At 39.6% G+C, this 14,764-nt stretch overlaps 1 protein-coding gene across 3 annotated transcripts in view; it reads left to right on the forward strand.

Annotated features, from left to right (window-relative positions):
- Rps6kb1 (ribosomal protein S6 kinase B1) overlaps nucleotides 1–13,005 on the forward strand; it is a 40,156-nt gene extending 27,151 nt beyond the window's left edge. The window contains exons 8-15 of one of the 3 annotated variants that reach the window (XM_038328472.2): nucleotides 1,079–1,169; nucleotides 1,334–1,424; nucleotides 2,619–2,726; nucleotides 3,825–3,887; nucleotides 4,047–4,124; nucleotides 7,730–7,837; nucleotides 10,472–10,584; nucleotides 12,092–13,005. In XM_038328472.2, the coding sequence (XP_038184400.1) occupies nucleotides 1,079–1,169; nucleotides 1,334–1,424; nucleotides 2,619–2,726; nucleotides 3,825–3,887; nucleotides 4,047–4,124; nucleotides 7,730–7,837; nucleotides 10,472–10,584; nucleotides 12,092–12,329 (890 nt within the window). In that variant the 3' untranslated portion in view covers nucleotides 12,330–13,005. Of the gene's footprint in view, nucleotides 1–1,078; nucleotides 1,170–1,333; nucleotides 1,429–2,618; nucleotides 2,727–3,824; nucleotides 3,891–4,046; nucleotides 4,125–7,729; nucleotides 7,838–10,471; nucleotides 10,585–12,091 lie in introns of those variants that run through there. The other 2 variants (XR_005285160.1, XR_005285163.1) reach the window with 2 other exon arrangements.
- Nucleotides 13,006–14,764: the final 1,759 nt, after the last annotated feature.

Here is a 14,764-nt window from a genome sequence, read left to right on the forward strand (position 1 = left end):
ATAAAGGCCGTGGCCAGGTGTAGTGGCACACACCTATAATTCTAGCACTGCACCGTATAAATAAAAAGGAACAAATTCAAGAGTAGCCTGGGTAGGTAGTTGAGTTCCAGGCCAGGTGGACTACCTACCAGATCCTATCTTAGAAAGCGTCTGAGGGGCTGGAAAGATGGCTCAGTGGTTAAGAGCACATGCTGTGCTGCAGAAGAAAAGGCCTGGGTTTCCAGCACCACTGTTGGCTCACAGCCATTGGAAACCCTACTTTCAGTGTTCCCGAGCTGCCTTATAGCTTGCTTATTTAGCACTTACATATATGCAGGCAAAATTATTCATACATAAACTTTTAAACTTGAGAAAATAAAAGATAAATAATATAGCCCTATTTCTTCTTTTGTACCAGAATGTAGATTTTCACAGTTGAATAAATGAGTCATTGCTTGAAAAGCCATTGTCTGAAAGGGACCTTGAATAATAGGGCTTTGGTGTTGTGGAGCCACTGGTGAATTAAATGACAACCAAGAGAAACTTATCAGAAGTGATCTTTGTGTAAGGTGGAATTCCACCTTCTGGAACAGAAATGATTATCTGAGGCAAATTTTAGTTCCTTTTCACTGGCAGCTTTTGGCAGTAAATAATTCATTGTGCTAACTGATAGCATTTGGCATACATAGTAAGCGAGTGACTTCCTCAGACTAAGGAGTTTGAAAGTCACTAAAGCACACTGTGAAGAAACAGTAGAGTTGAAGCATGCCATGAGTTTTGTTTAAATACAGAATGTTTATTAGGAGTATGTATTACTTAAACTAGACTTTCAAAGAGACTTTCTCAGGATGGAACAGAATTCTGCATGTAGAAAAAGAGCCAGAGCTGTAGGCAGCTCCATCATTTTCTGTCCCTTCCCCTTACTGCATTGATTGTATCACCCCCACTTCCCGCCTTGAAGTAGGTCAGGTGACTAGTTCTGGACATCTTCAAGATACGTTTTAGAAAGGAAAAGCTAAATTGAAGGAAGAATTATCTGTTTGCTATGTTCAGATACTTGAAATTTTCAGAATAATCATGCTATCATCTTTCATTGTAGGTCATGTGAAACTAACAGACTTTGGACTATGCAAAGAATCTATTCATGATGGAACAGTCACACACACATTTTGTGGAACAATAGAATACATGTGAGAGCTGCATGTTAAAAGAAATATAACTGGTTTGGGGGTAATATCTAACTTTACCTGGTTTAAAATAGTGTCTTAGTTTTCTTAGTTTAATAATTTTATTCAAATGATATAAAAGTGGATAAATTTTAAGACTTCTCCCCCCCCCCCCTTTTTCATTTTAGGGCCCCTGAAATCTTGATGAGAAGTGGCCACAATCGTGCTGTAGATTGGTGGAGTTTGGGAGCATTAATGTATGACATGCTGACTGGAGCAGTAGGTGCACATTAAAAGTTGCATGTTTCATGATCTGTGCTGAACATTTTAGTAAGAGAACTTGGCTATGCTTCCAGAACATGTTCCTAGTAGAGTTATTTTTAAAGCCTAAAAATTGGTTATCAGTTTTTTGGGTTTTGTTTTGGTTTGGTTTTGATTTTTTGACTTAGGTTTTCTCTGTACATCCCTGGTTGTCCTGGAACTGACTCTGTAGACCAGGCTGACCTTGAACTTAAGGAAATCCGCCTGCCTCTGTCTCCGAAGTGCTGTTCTTAAAGGCATGCACCATACCACCAGTCTGTTATTAGTGGTTTTAGCGTTAGTGGTAGCTTATGATTTTGTGGGATTCCATACTTTTTTTAAATTTATTTTTATTTTATGTGCATTTGTGTTTTACCTGCATGTTTGTCTATGTGAGGGTACCAGATCCCATGGAGCTGGAATTGCAGACATCCTTGAATCATGATATGGGTCTGGAACTTGAATTCAGGTCCTTTGGAAGAGCAGCCAGAATGCTCTTAACTTCTGAGCCATCTCTCCAGCCCTGGGATTCCATACTTTTAAAAATACTTTTATTTAAATGAACTATATAGGGGCTGGCGAGAGCTCAGTGGTTGAATAGTGAAGTCTGTCCTAGTTCAGTTCCCAGAATCACATCAGGTGTCTCACAGCCTCCTAAATTAGTTCCAAAGGATCTGGTGCCTCTAGCATTCACGGTCACCCACCCACATACACATAATTAAAGAAATTAAAAAGAAATTGGTTTATGTGATGACAATCTAGTGAAATACATAGGGAGAAATGGGAGCTTAAAATGAGAGGCCTAGTAGTACCGACCACACAAGACTTCCTGGGCATTGCTTCTTATGTATCATTGCTTAAAGCCATAGGTCTGTGAGTTAACTATTTCTGAGCATGCTCTTTCTTTCTTCTTTCTCTTTATCTTTTTCTTGAGACATGGTTTCTCTGTGTAGCCTTCCTGGCTGTCCTGAAACTCTGTAGATCAGGCTAGCCTTCAACTCATGTAGATCAGCCTGACTCTGGAGTGCTGGGACTAAAAGGCACGTGCCACCACTCCTGGTTCCCAACATGTTTTCTTATCTCAATGTGTGGCTGTCCAATTCAGGAACTAGATGATAATGTTACTTAAAATTTGTTTGTATATGCTAATTTCCCACTCTTCTCTACCCTTAGCCTCCTTTCACTGGAGAGAACAGAAAGAAAACAATTGACAAAATCCTCAAATGTAAACTTAATTTGCCTCCCTACCTCACACAAGAAGCTCGAGATCTGCTTAAAAAGGTAGGGTTCTTAAATGGCAACCTCAACAGCACAGACATGTACATACACGCTCAAAGACACACACATACCTGTTTGTTTGGTTTTTTATTTCGTTTTTGAGACTCACTGTGTCTCACTATATAGATCAGACTGGGATCAACAATAGAGATATGACTGTTTCTGTCTCCTATCTTGGGATTAAAGGTGTGCACCCCTACACCTGACTCATATGTAATAATTTTTTTTTAATCTTTGAAAATTTTATGTGTGGATGTAGTCACACCTCCATCCTTATTCTTCAACTTCCTCTAATGCATCCAACACTTATCCCCAATTTCATGCTTTCCTTTTTGTTTTTTTGTTTTTTTTAAATTATTATTATGTATACAATATTCTATCTGTATGTATGTCTGCAGGCCAGAAGAGGGCACCAGACCTCATTACAGATGGTTGTGAGCCACCATGTGGTTGCTGGGAATTGAACTCAGGACCTTTGGAAGAGCAGGCAGTGCTCTTAACCACTGAGCCATCTCTCCAGCCCCCTTTTTGTTTTTTTGGTTTTTTTGTTTGTTTGTTTTTGAGACAGGGTTTCTCTCTGTAGCCCTGGCTGTCCTGGAACTTGCTTTTGTAGACCAGTTTGGCCTCAAACTCACAGAGATCCGTGTGCCTCTGCCTCCCGAGTGCTGGGATTAAAGGTGTGCGCCACCACTGCCCTCCCCCCCTTCTTAAAATAACCTATGCAGTCCAGTTAGTGGTGCCTGTATAACTGGGTGTGGAGTCATCTACTTGAGCATGGGCAATATACCAGTGGCTGTGCCCCTAAGAAAAATAACTGTCCTTCCCGCGCAACCATCAGCTGCCAATAGCTCCTTCATGAAAGGTGGGGCTTCATAAGTCCCTCCCCCATCTAAGAATTTAACATATATTTTGATTAGAGATACTAAACAGAAAAGACTTGTAAATTTTTAAAGATTTACAAGATTTTCTTTTGTTTTCAAACATTATTTGGTATTAATAAATTGCATCTTCTGGAGCACAAATAGGGCCCACATTCTCTAAAGAAAAAAATCGGTTTGATTAATTCAGGATTTTCACCAGTGCTTCTTTTCTTCCCTAAAGCTGCTGAAAAGAAACGCTGCTTCTCGTCTTGGAGCTGGTCCTGGGGATGCTGGAGAAGTCCAAGTAGGAATTGAGATGTTTGGTGTTTGGGGAAAACAATGCTAATTTTGCTTATTTGTGATGGCTATATGTGTGTATTCAGATATGTTTAGCTTGTTTGTGATTTGTAGCTTCAAAAACGTGGTTTACCATTTCAGTCATCCCCTTTGACTTTTCTTCTAGGCTCATCCATTCTTCAGACACATTAACTGGGAAGAACTTCTAGCTCGGAAGGTGGAACCTCCTTTTAAGCCTCTGTTGGTATGTATATAGGGAAGCATGTAATATGGGAGATCACTAACCCTTGTTCTCTAGTTCTGGGGGGGTTGAACCTAGGATCTCCCACATGCCAGGCAAATGCTCTACACTGACACCTGAGTGCTGGTAATATAAGAAAAGTCTCAGAGAAACCAGGTATAGTTGTGTACTCCTTTATGATAGTGTCTTTGTTTGCTTATTTATTTGGTTTTTCAAGACAGGTTTTTCTGTGTAACAGCCCTAGCTGTCCTGGAACTAGTTCTTGTAGACCAGGCTAGCTTTGAATTCACAGAGACCCACCTGCCTCTGCCTCCTGAGTGCTGGGATTAATGGCATCTGCCACCACTGCCCAGCTGACAGTGTCTTTATTAATGATATCTGCAATGACCCTTCCCAAGTAAGATAACTTTCTGAGGAGCCAGGGCTTTGAATGTCAACATGAATATGAAGGCAAGGGAACATAGTTCAGTCTATAAAAATGCTTTAGCTATGGCAAAGTAACTTGGTGTTTATTTAGCTTCTGTCTTCTGCTTCAGAAATTGAGAAAATATACTTCATTTCTTGGGATGTAGATGGAGGAAGAGGATAATGAGGCTGGTTATTCTGTCACAGAGCATAAGATGACCTGCTTTAAAATGTCAACATACACAGGGCTGGAGAGATAGCTTCATTGCTTAAGAGCACTTGTTTTGCAGAGGAACCTGCACCCATATGCTAGCTCATAGTCATCCTTAACTCCACCTCCAAGGGATCCAACACCTTCTTCTGATCTCCCAGGACACTAGGTAGGACATACACTTAGTACACTGCCATATATGCACAGAAAATGCTCATAAAGTAAACCTTAAAATGTCTGCATATACAATTGTAAGGACGATAATTAACCCAGATACCTACTGCCCAACTTCAAAAATGACCAGGTCATCTTGTATAAACATAAACATGACAACTAAGCCATCATCACATCTAAAAGGTTAACCATTTCTCCATTTGTTTGGATTTTTCTTTTTTACCCGTTATTTTTTTCCCTCAATAAGGATTCATAGTCTATACATAGTTTAGATGCTCCTTATTATATACAGATGTCCCTTCTCATGTCTTCTGGTGATTAATTGTAAAAACTGGATCATCTGTCCTGTAGAATTCCTCAGATTAAAAAAATGTGGGTTTTTTTTGTGTATATGACTTTTTGGTGCAAACATGATATGCAGTAGATGTGTGTGTGTGTCTGATGTTTGTGAAGGTCAGAAGAGGGCATTGGATCTCCTGGAATTGAAGTTATGGATGGTTGTGAGCCACAGTGTGGATACTGGGAACCTAACCCTGGTCTCCTGGAAGAGTACCCAGTGCTCCTAATGGCTGACCCATTTTCCATCCCCAAATTCCTTACATTTTGCTAATTTTATCCCCATGGTGTCATATACTAAATTCATCTATTTCCAAAATCTGGGTAATTAAGGAACTTATTTTATACAGGTGGAATTCTTGATGCTGTATGCTTTGACAAGGAGGCCTAACTCACAGTATAGTTTTATTTCTATCAGGCTGTTAGTAGTCATTAACAAATGCCTGTCAATCAATAGTTCTTAATCTGAGACCAAAGTCTAGAAACATTTTGGTTGTGTTGCAAGAGGGCCCTGCTACTAATACTACAGCACACACACAGCTCTCTACAATAAAAAAATTATCAAGAACAGAAGCTGGAAAGATGGCTCATCAGTTAAAATGAGCACTGACTATCATTCAGTGGACCCAGGTTCAATTCCCAGCACTAATATGGTGGCTCACAACTGACTGTAACTCCAGTTCTAGGGGATCCTACACCCTCTCCGGCCTCTGCAGGCACTAGGCATGCATGTGATGCACACATGCAAGCAAACACATAGATACATAAAAAATTAAAATAATTAAATCAAGTCCAAAATGTCAGTAGTGCTGAGGTGAAAAACTCCAGTCCAGTTCTCTGTTCTCATTCAGGGTTTACACAATGGTCTCATTTTCTTATTCATTCTTTATTGCCAGAATTTTTCCATAAAGCAAACTTATCAATTGTTTTGTTACCCTAAGTATAGTTGGTACCAGGAAAACAGGCTAAATGTTTGACTCTTTACTAGTCTTCAAAGTAATGAAATAGTTCCTTAGTATCTTCCAAATTGTACAGTGAGTTATATGGTTTTTTGTTTTAGTGTCATGAGCTCAGATGTTTTTAATATATGCAATGTTTTTCTGATTTTTCTTTCCTTTTTTTTTTTTTTGAGACAGGGTTTCTCTGTGTAGTCATGGCTGATCTAGAACTTATTTTATATACCAGGCCTGCCTCTACTTCCCAAGTGCTGGGATTAAAGGCTCATGTCACTACCACCTGGCTGCTTCTTCTGTTTTGTTTTTGTTTTTAAGACAAGGTTTCACTATATAGCCCTGGGTAGCCTGGAACTAATGGTGATCCTCTTGCTTCTACCTCCTGAGTTCTGAGATCACAAGCATGTACCACCATGCTTAACATAAATCATATATTTTTTTAAATATTTATTTATTATGTATACAATATTCTGTGTGTATGTCTGCAGGCCGGAAGAGGGCACCAGACCCCACTACAGATGGTTGTGAGCCACCATGTGGTTGCTGGGAATTGAACTCAGGACCTTTGGAAGAGCAGGCAATGCTCTCAACCTCTGAGCCATCTCTCCAGCCCCCCATAAATCATATTTTTAAATTGATATTTATTTCTTATATTGGTCCCATGAGTCTGACTAGATACATCATGAACGAGAAGAAATTAAAGGAATCTGGTCATTAGATGATACTATAACAAGAAAATATACTCAGAATAAACTACTTCTTTAGAGCTATAAGGGGTGAAGTAATGCACAATAAGAATTCAGAACACTGTGTGTTAGAGAGGCTTTAGTGCTGGGGCGCCTATACCAGGGAATTACATGTGCCAGGCAAGTGCTTTACCACTGAGCTACATCCTGAGCTTTTGACTCATCTTATCTCTGTGCTGTATTTGGACTCTTCTTCAGTAGTTATCCATACTTACTGTAGACATTGTAGACATAGTGACCACAAAGCAAATTATTTCTAGGAATTTATTGACTGAACTAGATCCACCAAAGAGTGATGAGGGGGAGACTGATATTCACAGTTTTAATAAGGATAGTTATTTATTGAAATCTATGTTGATTCACATATAAAATTTGAAGATGCTTTGGCTCACTGGTAGAGTATTCATCTAGCAAGTATAAAGCCCTAGGTTTGAACTCAGATACCAAACACACAAAAAGGTGATTTGGGGCTGGAGAGATTCTCAGCATCCCATGGTGGCTCACAGCCATCTGTACCTGTAGTTCTAGGAGATACAACACCCTCTTTTAGCTTCTGTGGGTACTAGGCTCACATATGATATGCAGATATACACAAAGCACCTGTATGAATAAAATAAACACTAAAGATAAAAAAATGATTGGCATTCTTTCTACCTGCATCTTTTTCCTTGTCTGTGGCTGCTAAGATTATTCTGTGCAGAGTGTATATAGGGCTTGTGGCACCTTTGATTGATAGGAATAATAGACTAGTCAACATTTTCTAATAATGTTGTTCTTATGAAGCAATCTGAAGAGGATGTGAGTCAATTTGATTCAAAGTTTACACGTCAGACACCTGTTGACAGCCCCGATGACTCAACTCTCAGTGAAAGTGCCAACCAGGTTTTTCTGGTAAGTGAAGGAATTTCCGAGTTGCCATAGGAAATTTAAGTATGAGGATGATCAATGAGAAGTTCATGTGGGAAACCTGGGTGACTTTGCTTTTAAGCCATTTCCTTGGTAACTTAACTGGTCCCTGCAAAATAACTGATAATCTAACATTCGGTTTTAGAAATTACAATGTTTGATTCTTTGGAGTGATTCATGTTTGGTTGAGTGCTAGTGATTTAAAATTATTTTTGGCTTAGCATCACAAGAACTATTTCATTATGGATACTAATCATTGAGTGGTGGCGCACACCTTTAATCCCAGCACTCCTCAGGCAGAAGCAGGCAGTTCTCTGTGGTTAAGGCCAGCCTGGTCTACAGAGTTAAGTTCTAGAACAGCCAGGGCTACACAGAGGAACAAAACAAAACAATATTATTGTTACTATCAGCCTGACTCTGCAGGGGATTTGTAATTTTTTTTTTTTTTTTTTTTTTTTTTTTTTTGGTTTTCGAGACAGGGTTTCTCTGTGGCTTTGGAGCCTGTCCTGGAACTAGCTCTTGTAGACCAGGCTGGCCTCGAACTCATGAGATCCACCTGTCTCTGCCTCCCGAGTGCTGGAATTAAAGGTGTGTGCCGCCACCACCTAGCTATAATGTTAATTATTAATATTTGATAGCAAAACAGTGATTCATCTTTGATAATAAATGTATTATTTTTCATTGAACAGGTGTCTGGCTATATCTCTAGTCCAAGGTCTCTTTAGAAATTAATCTAAAAATTTAGTCTCCAGAACAGCCAAAAATAACTAAATAAACCCATTAAGATCCCACTTATTTGTATATTTTAACAACCTCAGGTTTAACACATACTTAATTTATGATGAGATCTCATTAAAACTAATGGAAATTTAAAAACTGAATAAAATGCAACTTTGTCTTTAGCCCACCAAAACATACAGAGAAATGGCCTCTGAAATGCAGAACTGTATCTTCCTATTGGAGCTTCACTCAGAGCCCGCTGAGTTTCATTTACTGTGATACATAGGCTCACATAATGAGAAGGAAAGCAGGTAGGCAATAGGACCAATGGTTGAACAAAGGAACATGCAGCAAGGAAATGAGAGCCAGGGTCTAATAGCAAGGTTCAGAACAAAACTGAATCCAGTACAACAGCAGTTGTGCCCTGTACAGTGGGATTTTCATAATGTTGGCACTTGGTCACAAAAAACAAAAACATATGGCTCGGTGATTAATAGTGTGTCTCACTCTTTCAGAGGAACCGGAGTTTAGCTCCCAGCACCTATGTTGGGTGGCTCACAACTACACGTAATACAGCTTCAAAGGATGCAGATGCCATGTGTCCTCAGGCATCTGCACTCATGTGCACATACACACAGACATATATGCATTTATAAAATTTTAAAAATTAATTCCATACAATTACTGGTGTGAAAGTGGAAAGGTCACACGTGCTTGTAGAAGGAGGAGCGGGCTGTGTCCAGCCACGCGGCTAGCTTATTTCCCGAAATAACCACACAGAAATTGTATTAATTAAATTACTGCCTGGCCCATTATTTCTAGCCTCTTATTGGCTAACTCTCCCATAATTAGTTTTACCGATTTCTAATAATCTGTATATCACCACGAGGTCATGGCTTACTGGCAAAATTCTAACCAGCGTCTGTCTCAGGCAGGAGAATCCTTGCATCTGCCACACTGTCCTTCTTCCCAGCATCCTGTTCTGTCTACTCTGCCCACCTAAGGGCTGCCCTATCAAAAGGCCAAGGCAGTCTCTTTATTCAACCAATGAAAGCAACACACAAACAGAAAAACCTCCTATACCACGTGCTAAATCAGAGAATTCTGATTTTACCTTGGCTCAGTTATGAGCAACTCTTGGAAGTATTAATCCTATCAGATTTTATAAATGTAGATATATGTGTGTGTGTATATATATGTAATATATGTGTATAAACAATATGGCTGACAATGCACCAATTATTTATGTTTTTCTTTATAGTCAACATTTTACTGTGTAAGCTGTATTTTTCTTGTTGAGTTTTTCCTCCCTACTCCCAACAATTGGGTAAAATTTTGTTAGCTAGCATATGAGGCTTTAAAAGATATAAAAATGCAGATTGGTGGTGCACACCTTTAATCCCAGCACTAAGGAGGCAGAGGCAGGTGGATGTCTGTGAGGTTGAAGCCAGCCTGGTCTACAATAGCGAGTTGTAGTTCAATCAGTAGTACATAGGGAGACCCTGTTTTGCAAAAATCAGAAGGTACAAAAGTGAGATCAAGGATAAGGAAGTATATACACAGTATATTCTTTGTATATCATTGTGTTGGTGTGTCAGACTAAAAAGCCATCTTCTTGGGCTGGAGAGATGGCTCAGAGGTTAAGAGCACTGACTGCTCTTCCAGAGGTCCTGAGTTCAATTCCCAGCAACCACATGGTGGCTCACAGCCATCTATAATGAGATCTGGTACCCTCTTCTGGCATGTAAGCATACATGGAAGGATTGTTGTATACATAATAAATAAATAAATCTTTAAAAAAAAAAAGCCATCTTCTTGATATGGATGACAAAATGTCATCCTGTAGTACACTGTTACTGTAGTGCACTGTTACTGTAGTGCACTGTTACTGTTTTTCAGGGTTTTACATATGTGGCTCCATCTGTACTTGAAAGTGTGAAAGAAAAGTTTTCTTTTGAACCAAAAATCCGATCACCTCGAAGATTTATTGGTAGCCCACGAACGCCTGTCAGGTATTTGACTCTCTTACTCTTTATTCATGTTTATGTACCTGTATGCATGTTCATGTGTATGCAGCTGTGTACAGAGGGCAGCTTGGGTGGTATTCCTCATGCAGTTTCTCTTTCTTACTGCCTGGAACTAGTCTGGTATGTTAGTCAGTGCTAGGATTACAACCATGCACCACAATATCCACTTGGTTTCTTACATGGGTTCTGGGTGTTAAACTGAGATCCTGTGCTTGCAAGGAAAACAGTTTTTAAGCCTAGAAGAATATAGCTTAAGAAATGCATATAAGAAAGAAAAAAAAGAAAAAAAATTAAAAAAAAAAAGAAATGCATATAAGTTACATAAATAAGACAACTGTCATATTTTGCCTAATGTAAGCAATCTATATTTTATATTTAAATGATTGGGCCTCTCATATATTATGTAGTTTGCCCATGATAAATGTCTTTATGGATTTATCAACATTTTACATGTGCTGCATGTTATATGTATTACATATAATACAGAATTGTTCCTTTGCTTTTTTTGTTTTGTTTTGTTTTATTTTTCGAGACAAGGTTTCTCTGTCCTAGAACTCACTCTGTAGACCAGGCTGGCCTCAAACTCAGAGATCTGCCAGCCTCTGCCTCCCGAGTGCTGGAATTAAAGGCATGCGCCACCACCGCCTGGCCAGAATTGTTCCTTTCTCATGAATCAAGCAGGGGTCAGAATAAACCAAGATAGAAATATACACAAATGTGTATGTACCTACCAAGTTATGCCAAGGGCACCTGCACACATGTGTGCACATCAAAAAACAAAAAAGGTGGTAGTAGAAAGCAAAGAAAAATGCGGAGGCTTTTACTAACTATGGTCAGCATGGTCTCCCTGGTGAAGTAACTTCTAGGAATAAGGAGAAAGCTAGTTATGCAAAGAAGTTACGGAAGTATTGGCAGTTAGAAGAACAGTTGGTACAAAAGCCCCTGAGGAGGGAAACATGCCTTTTCTTGGAAATAAGAAGTCCTGGAATGTGGTGAATGAGGAAAATGGCAAAGGTTTGGGAAAGTATTTTATTTTAAATACAATGGGAAGCTGTTTTAAGTGGGAGAGAAAAATGACTTAACGGTATGTCATCAAGGGCTTTAGGGGTCAAGTGCAGAGGCAGAGAGGCTTGTTTGGACACACTAGTGATTAGTCTAGGGGAAAGATGGCTCAGCCTTTGCCTTTGTGACAGAGCACATGTAAATAAAATTAGAAAAATAAAGTCACAGCCGGGCGGTGGTGGCGCACGCCTTTAATCCCAGCACTCGGGAGGCAGAGGCAGGTGGATCTCAGTTCCAGACCAGCCTGGTCTACAAAAGCTAGTTCCAGGACAGGCACCAAAGCTACAGAGAAAAACCTGTCTTAAAAAACCAAAAAAATAAAAAGAAGAAAAATAAAGTCACATTGCCCCTCCCTTTAAACATGAGGGGAACAGTTCTTGTTAAGATGATCCTTGAGACAAATGAATGATAGCTCTTCTTTGTCTTAAAGCCCGGTCAAATTCTCTCCTGGGGATTTCTGGGGACGAGGTGCTTCAGCCAGCACGGCAAACCCTCAGACACCTGTGGAGTACCCAATGGAGACAAGTGGAACAGAGCAGATGGATGTGACGGTGAGCGGGGAAGCATCAGCACCACTTCCAATCCGACAGCCGAACTCTGGGCCATACAAAAAACAAGCTTTTCCTATGATCTCAAAACGGCCAGAGCACCTGCGTATGAATCTATGACAAAACAATGCTCTTTTGATGCAAAAAGAAAACAAAATTCGGGGAAGGATGTGTGAACATCCTACAAGATAAAATGAGAATCAAAATGGCAGTCAACGCTATTACCTAGAATGCTTTGGAGAGAGGAAAAAATATACATGGATTTAAAAAAAAAAAAATCAATCAATGGTGCAAAAAATAAACCCACAAAAAAACTCAAGCAAAATAGTATTGTGGAACCCACAGACACATCGATTGACTGGTTCCTATCTAGCGACATCTCAGCATTAGCAAGGGTTTTCACGTTGATGGCTCCAAACCGACAGTATTAAGGGTAGGATGTTGCTTCTGAATCACCGTTGAAGCCTGAAGATGTCAAAGAAGGGTCATCCTTTCATAGGCAAAGTATGAGATTGCCTGTAATACTTGCAACTAAGGACAAATTAGCATGCAAGCTTTGTCAAACTCTTTCCAGCAACACGAATCAAAGACAAAAGAAACTTATCGATTGATGTTTTACGTGCAAACAACCTGAATCTTTTTTTTATATAAATATATATTTTTCAAATAGATTTTTGATTCAGCTCATTATGGAAAACATCCCAAACTTTAAAATGCAAAATTATTGGTTGGTATAAAGAAAGCCAGCTTCTGTTTCTTCTCTTGATGAAATAAAATACAAATGAATCATTGTTAACCACAGCTGTGGCTCTTATGAGGGCTTGGGGTAAACCTGGGGTGTTTTTTGTTTTTTGTTTTTGTTTCAGTAACCTAGCTGCAATACCTTTCTGTAATACTAGAAGAAAACAGTCTGTTTAATCATTTCTACGTGCAGTACTGTTGTGTGCTAGGCGTAACTGCAAGCCTTGGGAAAGGCAGAAGTTGTATGTTCCACACTGCATCCTTGCCCTGGGCCTGCACTGCACTGGAAAAAAATCGCCACCTGTTCTTAACGCCAGTATTTGGGTCAAGCCCACGGCCGAGGACAGACAGAAGAAAGTCAGGCTAAAGTGCATAAGTTGGGCAGTAAGCAGGAGAGAGACCTGCAGGGAAGAGGGTTGCTATGGTCCACCCTCAGTCTGTCTCTTTTCAGCATATTGGGAAGGTTTTCAGTTTTACTTTGTACTGTTTTTGCTGTTTACCTTCCTTAACATTTTTTCCCTCAAGAGTTTAAAAAAGAAAAAATGGTGTTTTTTCCCTCCTATTCTGGGGCTACATTTTTTAATTGTAAAAATATTTGATGGCCTTTTGATGAATGTCTTCCATAGTGATAAGAAAACTTAGTGGCTTAATTTAGGAAACATGTTAACCAGACATTGTTTTTGAAGATGTAACAAAATCTACATAAGTGATTTACAGGTACAAAGAATAAAAATGAAGGTAACTTTACCTTTCTTAAATACTTCCTGCCTTAAGGAGCATTTCCATGACTAGCTGGTGAGACGGTTTAATAACTGCAGAGCTTTATAAGATGTGCGTCAGTGCATACTGGTCTAGGTAGATGGTCACACTGCGAGTCCTGTCACTTCACTTTGTTGGTCTTTATGTCTCCAGGCTGTGCAGCTCATCTGGTATGGTTGCAGCCCTAGGGTTTCTTTATGCAGATGCTCTTGCTATGTTCTTCATAGGATCCAAGCCATAAAATTCCTTATGCACGTCAGAGTCAGTCAGGAGAGACCAAGCTTGCTTCTTTAAATTGTAATTGAAGTGAGATGGGAGGAAAGTTTAACAGTGAGCAAAAATAGAACCTTGAGGGGCTGGAGAGATGGTTCAGAGGTTAAGAACACTGGCTCTTCCAGAGGTCCTGAGTTCAATTCCCAGCACCCACATGGTGGTTCCCTACTGTCTATAACGGCAGTCCAATGGAATCAGATGCCCTTTCTGGTGTGCATAACTTATGGACAAAACACCCACATACATGAAATACATAAATCTTTTTTTAAAAAAAAATTCATGACAGATGATTGGAAATACAGTCTTTCAATTGTGGCAGTAAATGAAAGAATTGATAAATCCATCTTTGGACAGAGAAGCTTTATCATCTAATTCTCCCTCCTGGATCTCTGACTGCAGCTGCTTTTGAGAACTTTGTGATTGCAGCAGTAAATGACGAGCTGCGGTGATGATTAAAGGCAGAAATTGTAAAGTTCTTTGTTTTTTGACAGTTTGTGGTATCTTTAAAAACACACTCCCCCTTTCCCCCAAAAACCCCACCTATGGTGATGCATATAGGAATTATTTCAGACTGCAAATGGCTTGTGCTACTCTGATGTCTGTTTCCAAATGTGTTTACTGACTATAGCGTTGACTGCCTGGCCAAATTCCATAAAACTTTTACACCAAACAGTTCCTCCTCAGCCCTAGTTGCTAGTAATATGTGCACTGTGACTGCCCCATAATTAAACTGTTTAACTGTAGGAGTGCCAGCAATAGTGGCAAATACTGCAGCTTTTTTG

This window comes from Arvicola amphibius, chromosome 4, assembly GCF_903992535.2.
Source record: "Arvicola amphibius chromosome 4, mArvAmp1.2, whole genome shotgun sequence".
Lineage (NCBI taxonomy): Eukaryota > Metazoa > Chordata > Mammalia > Rodentia > Cricetidae > Arvicola > Arvicola amphibius.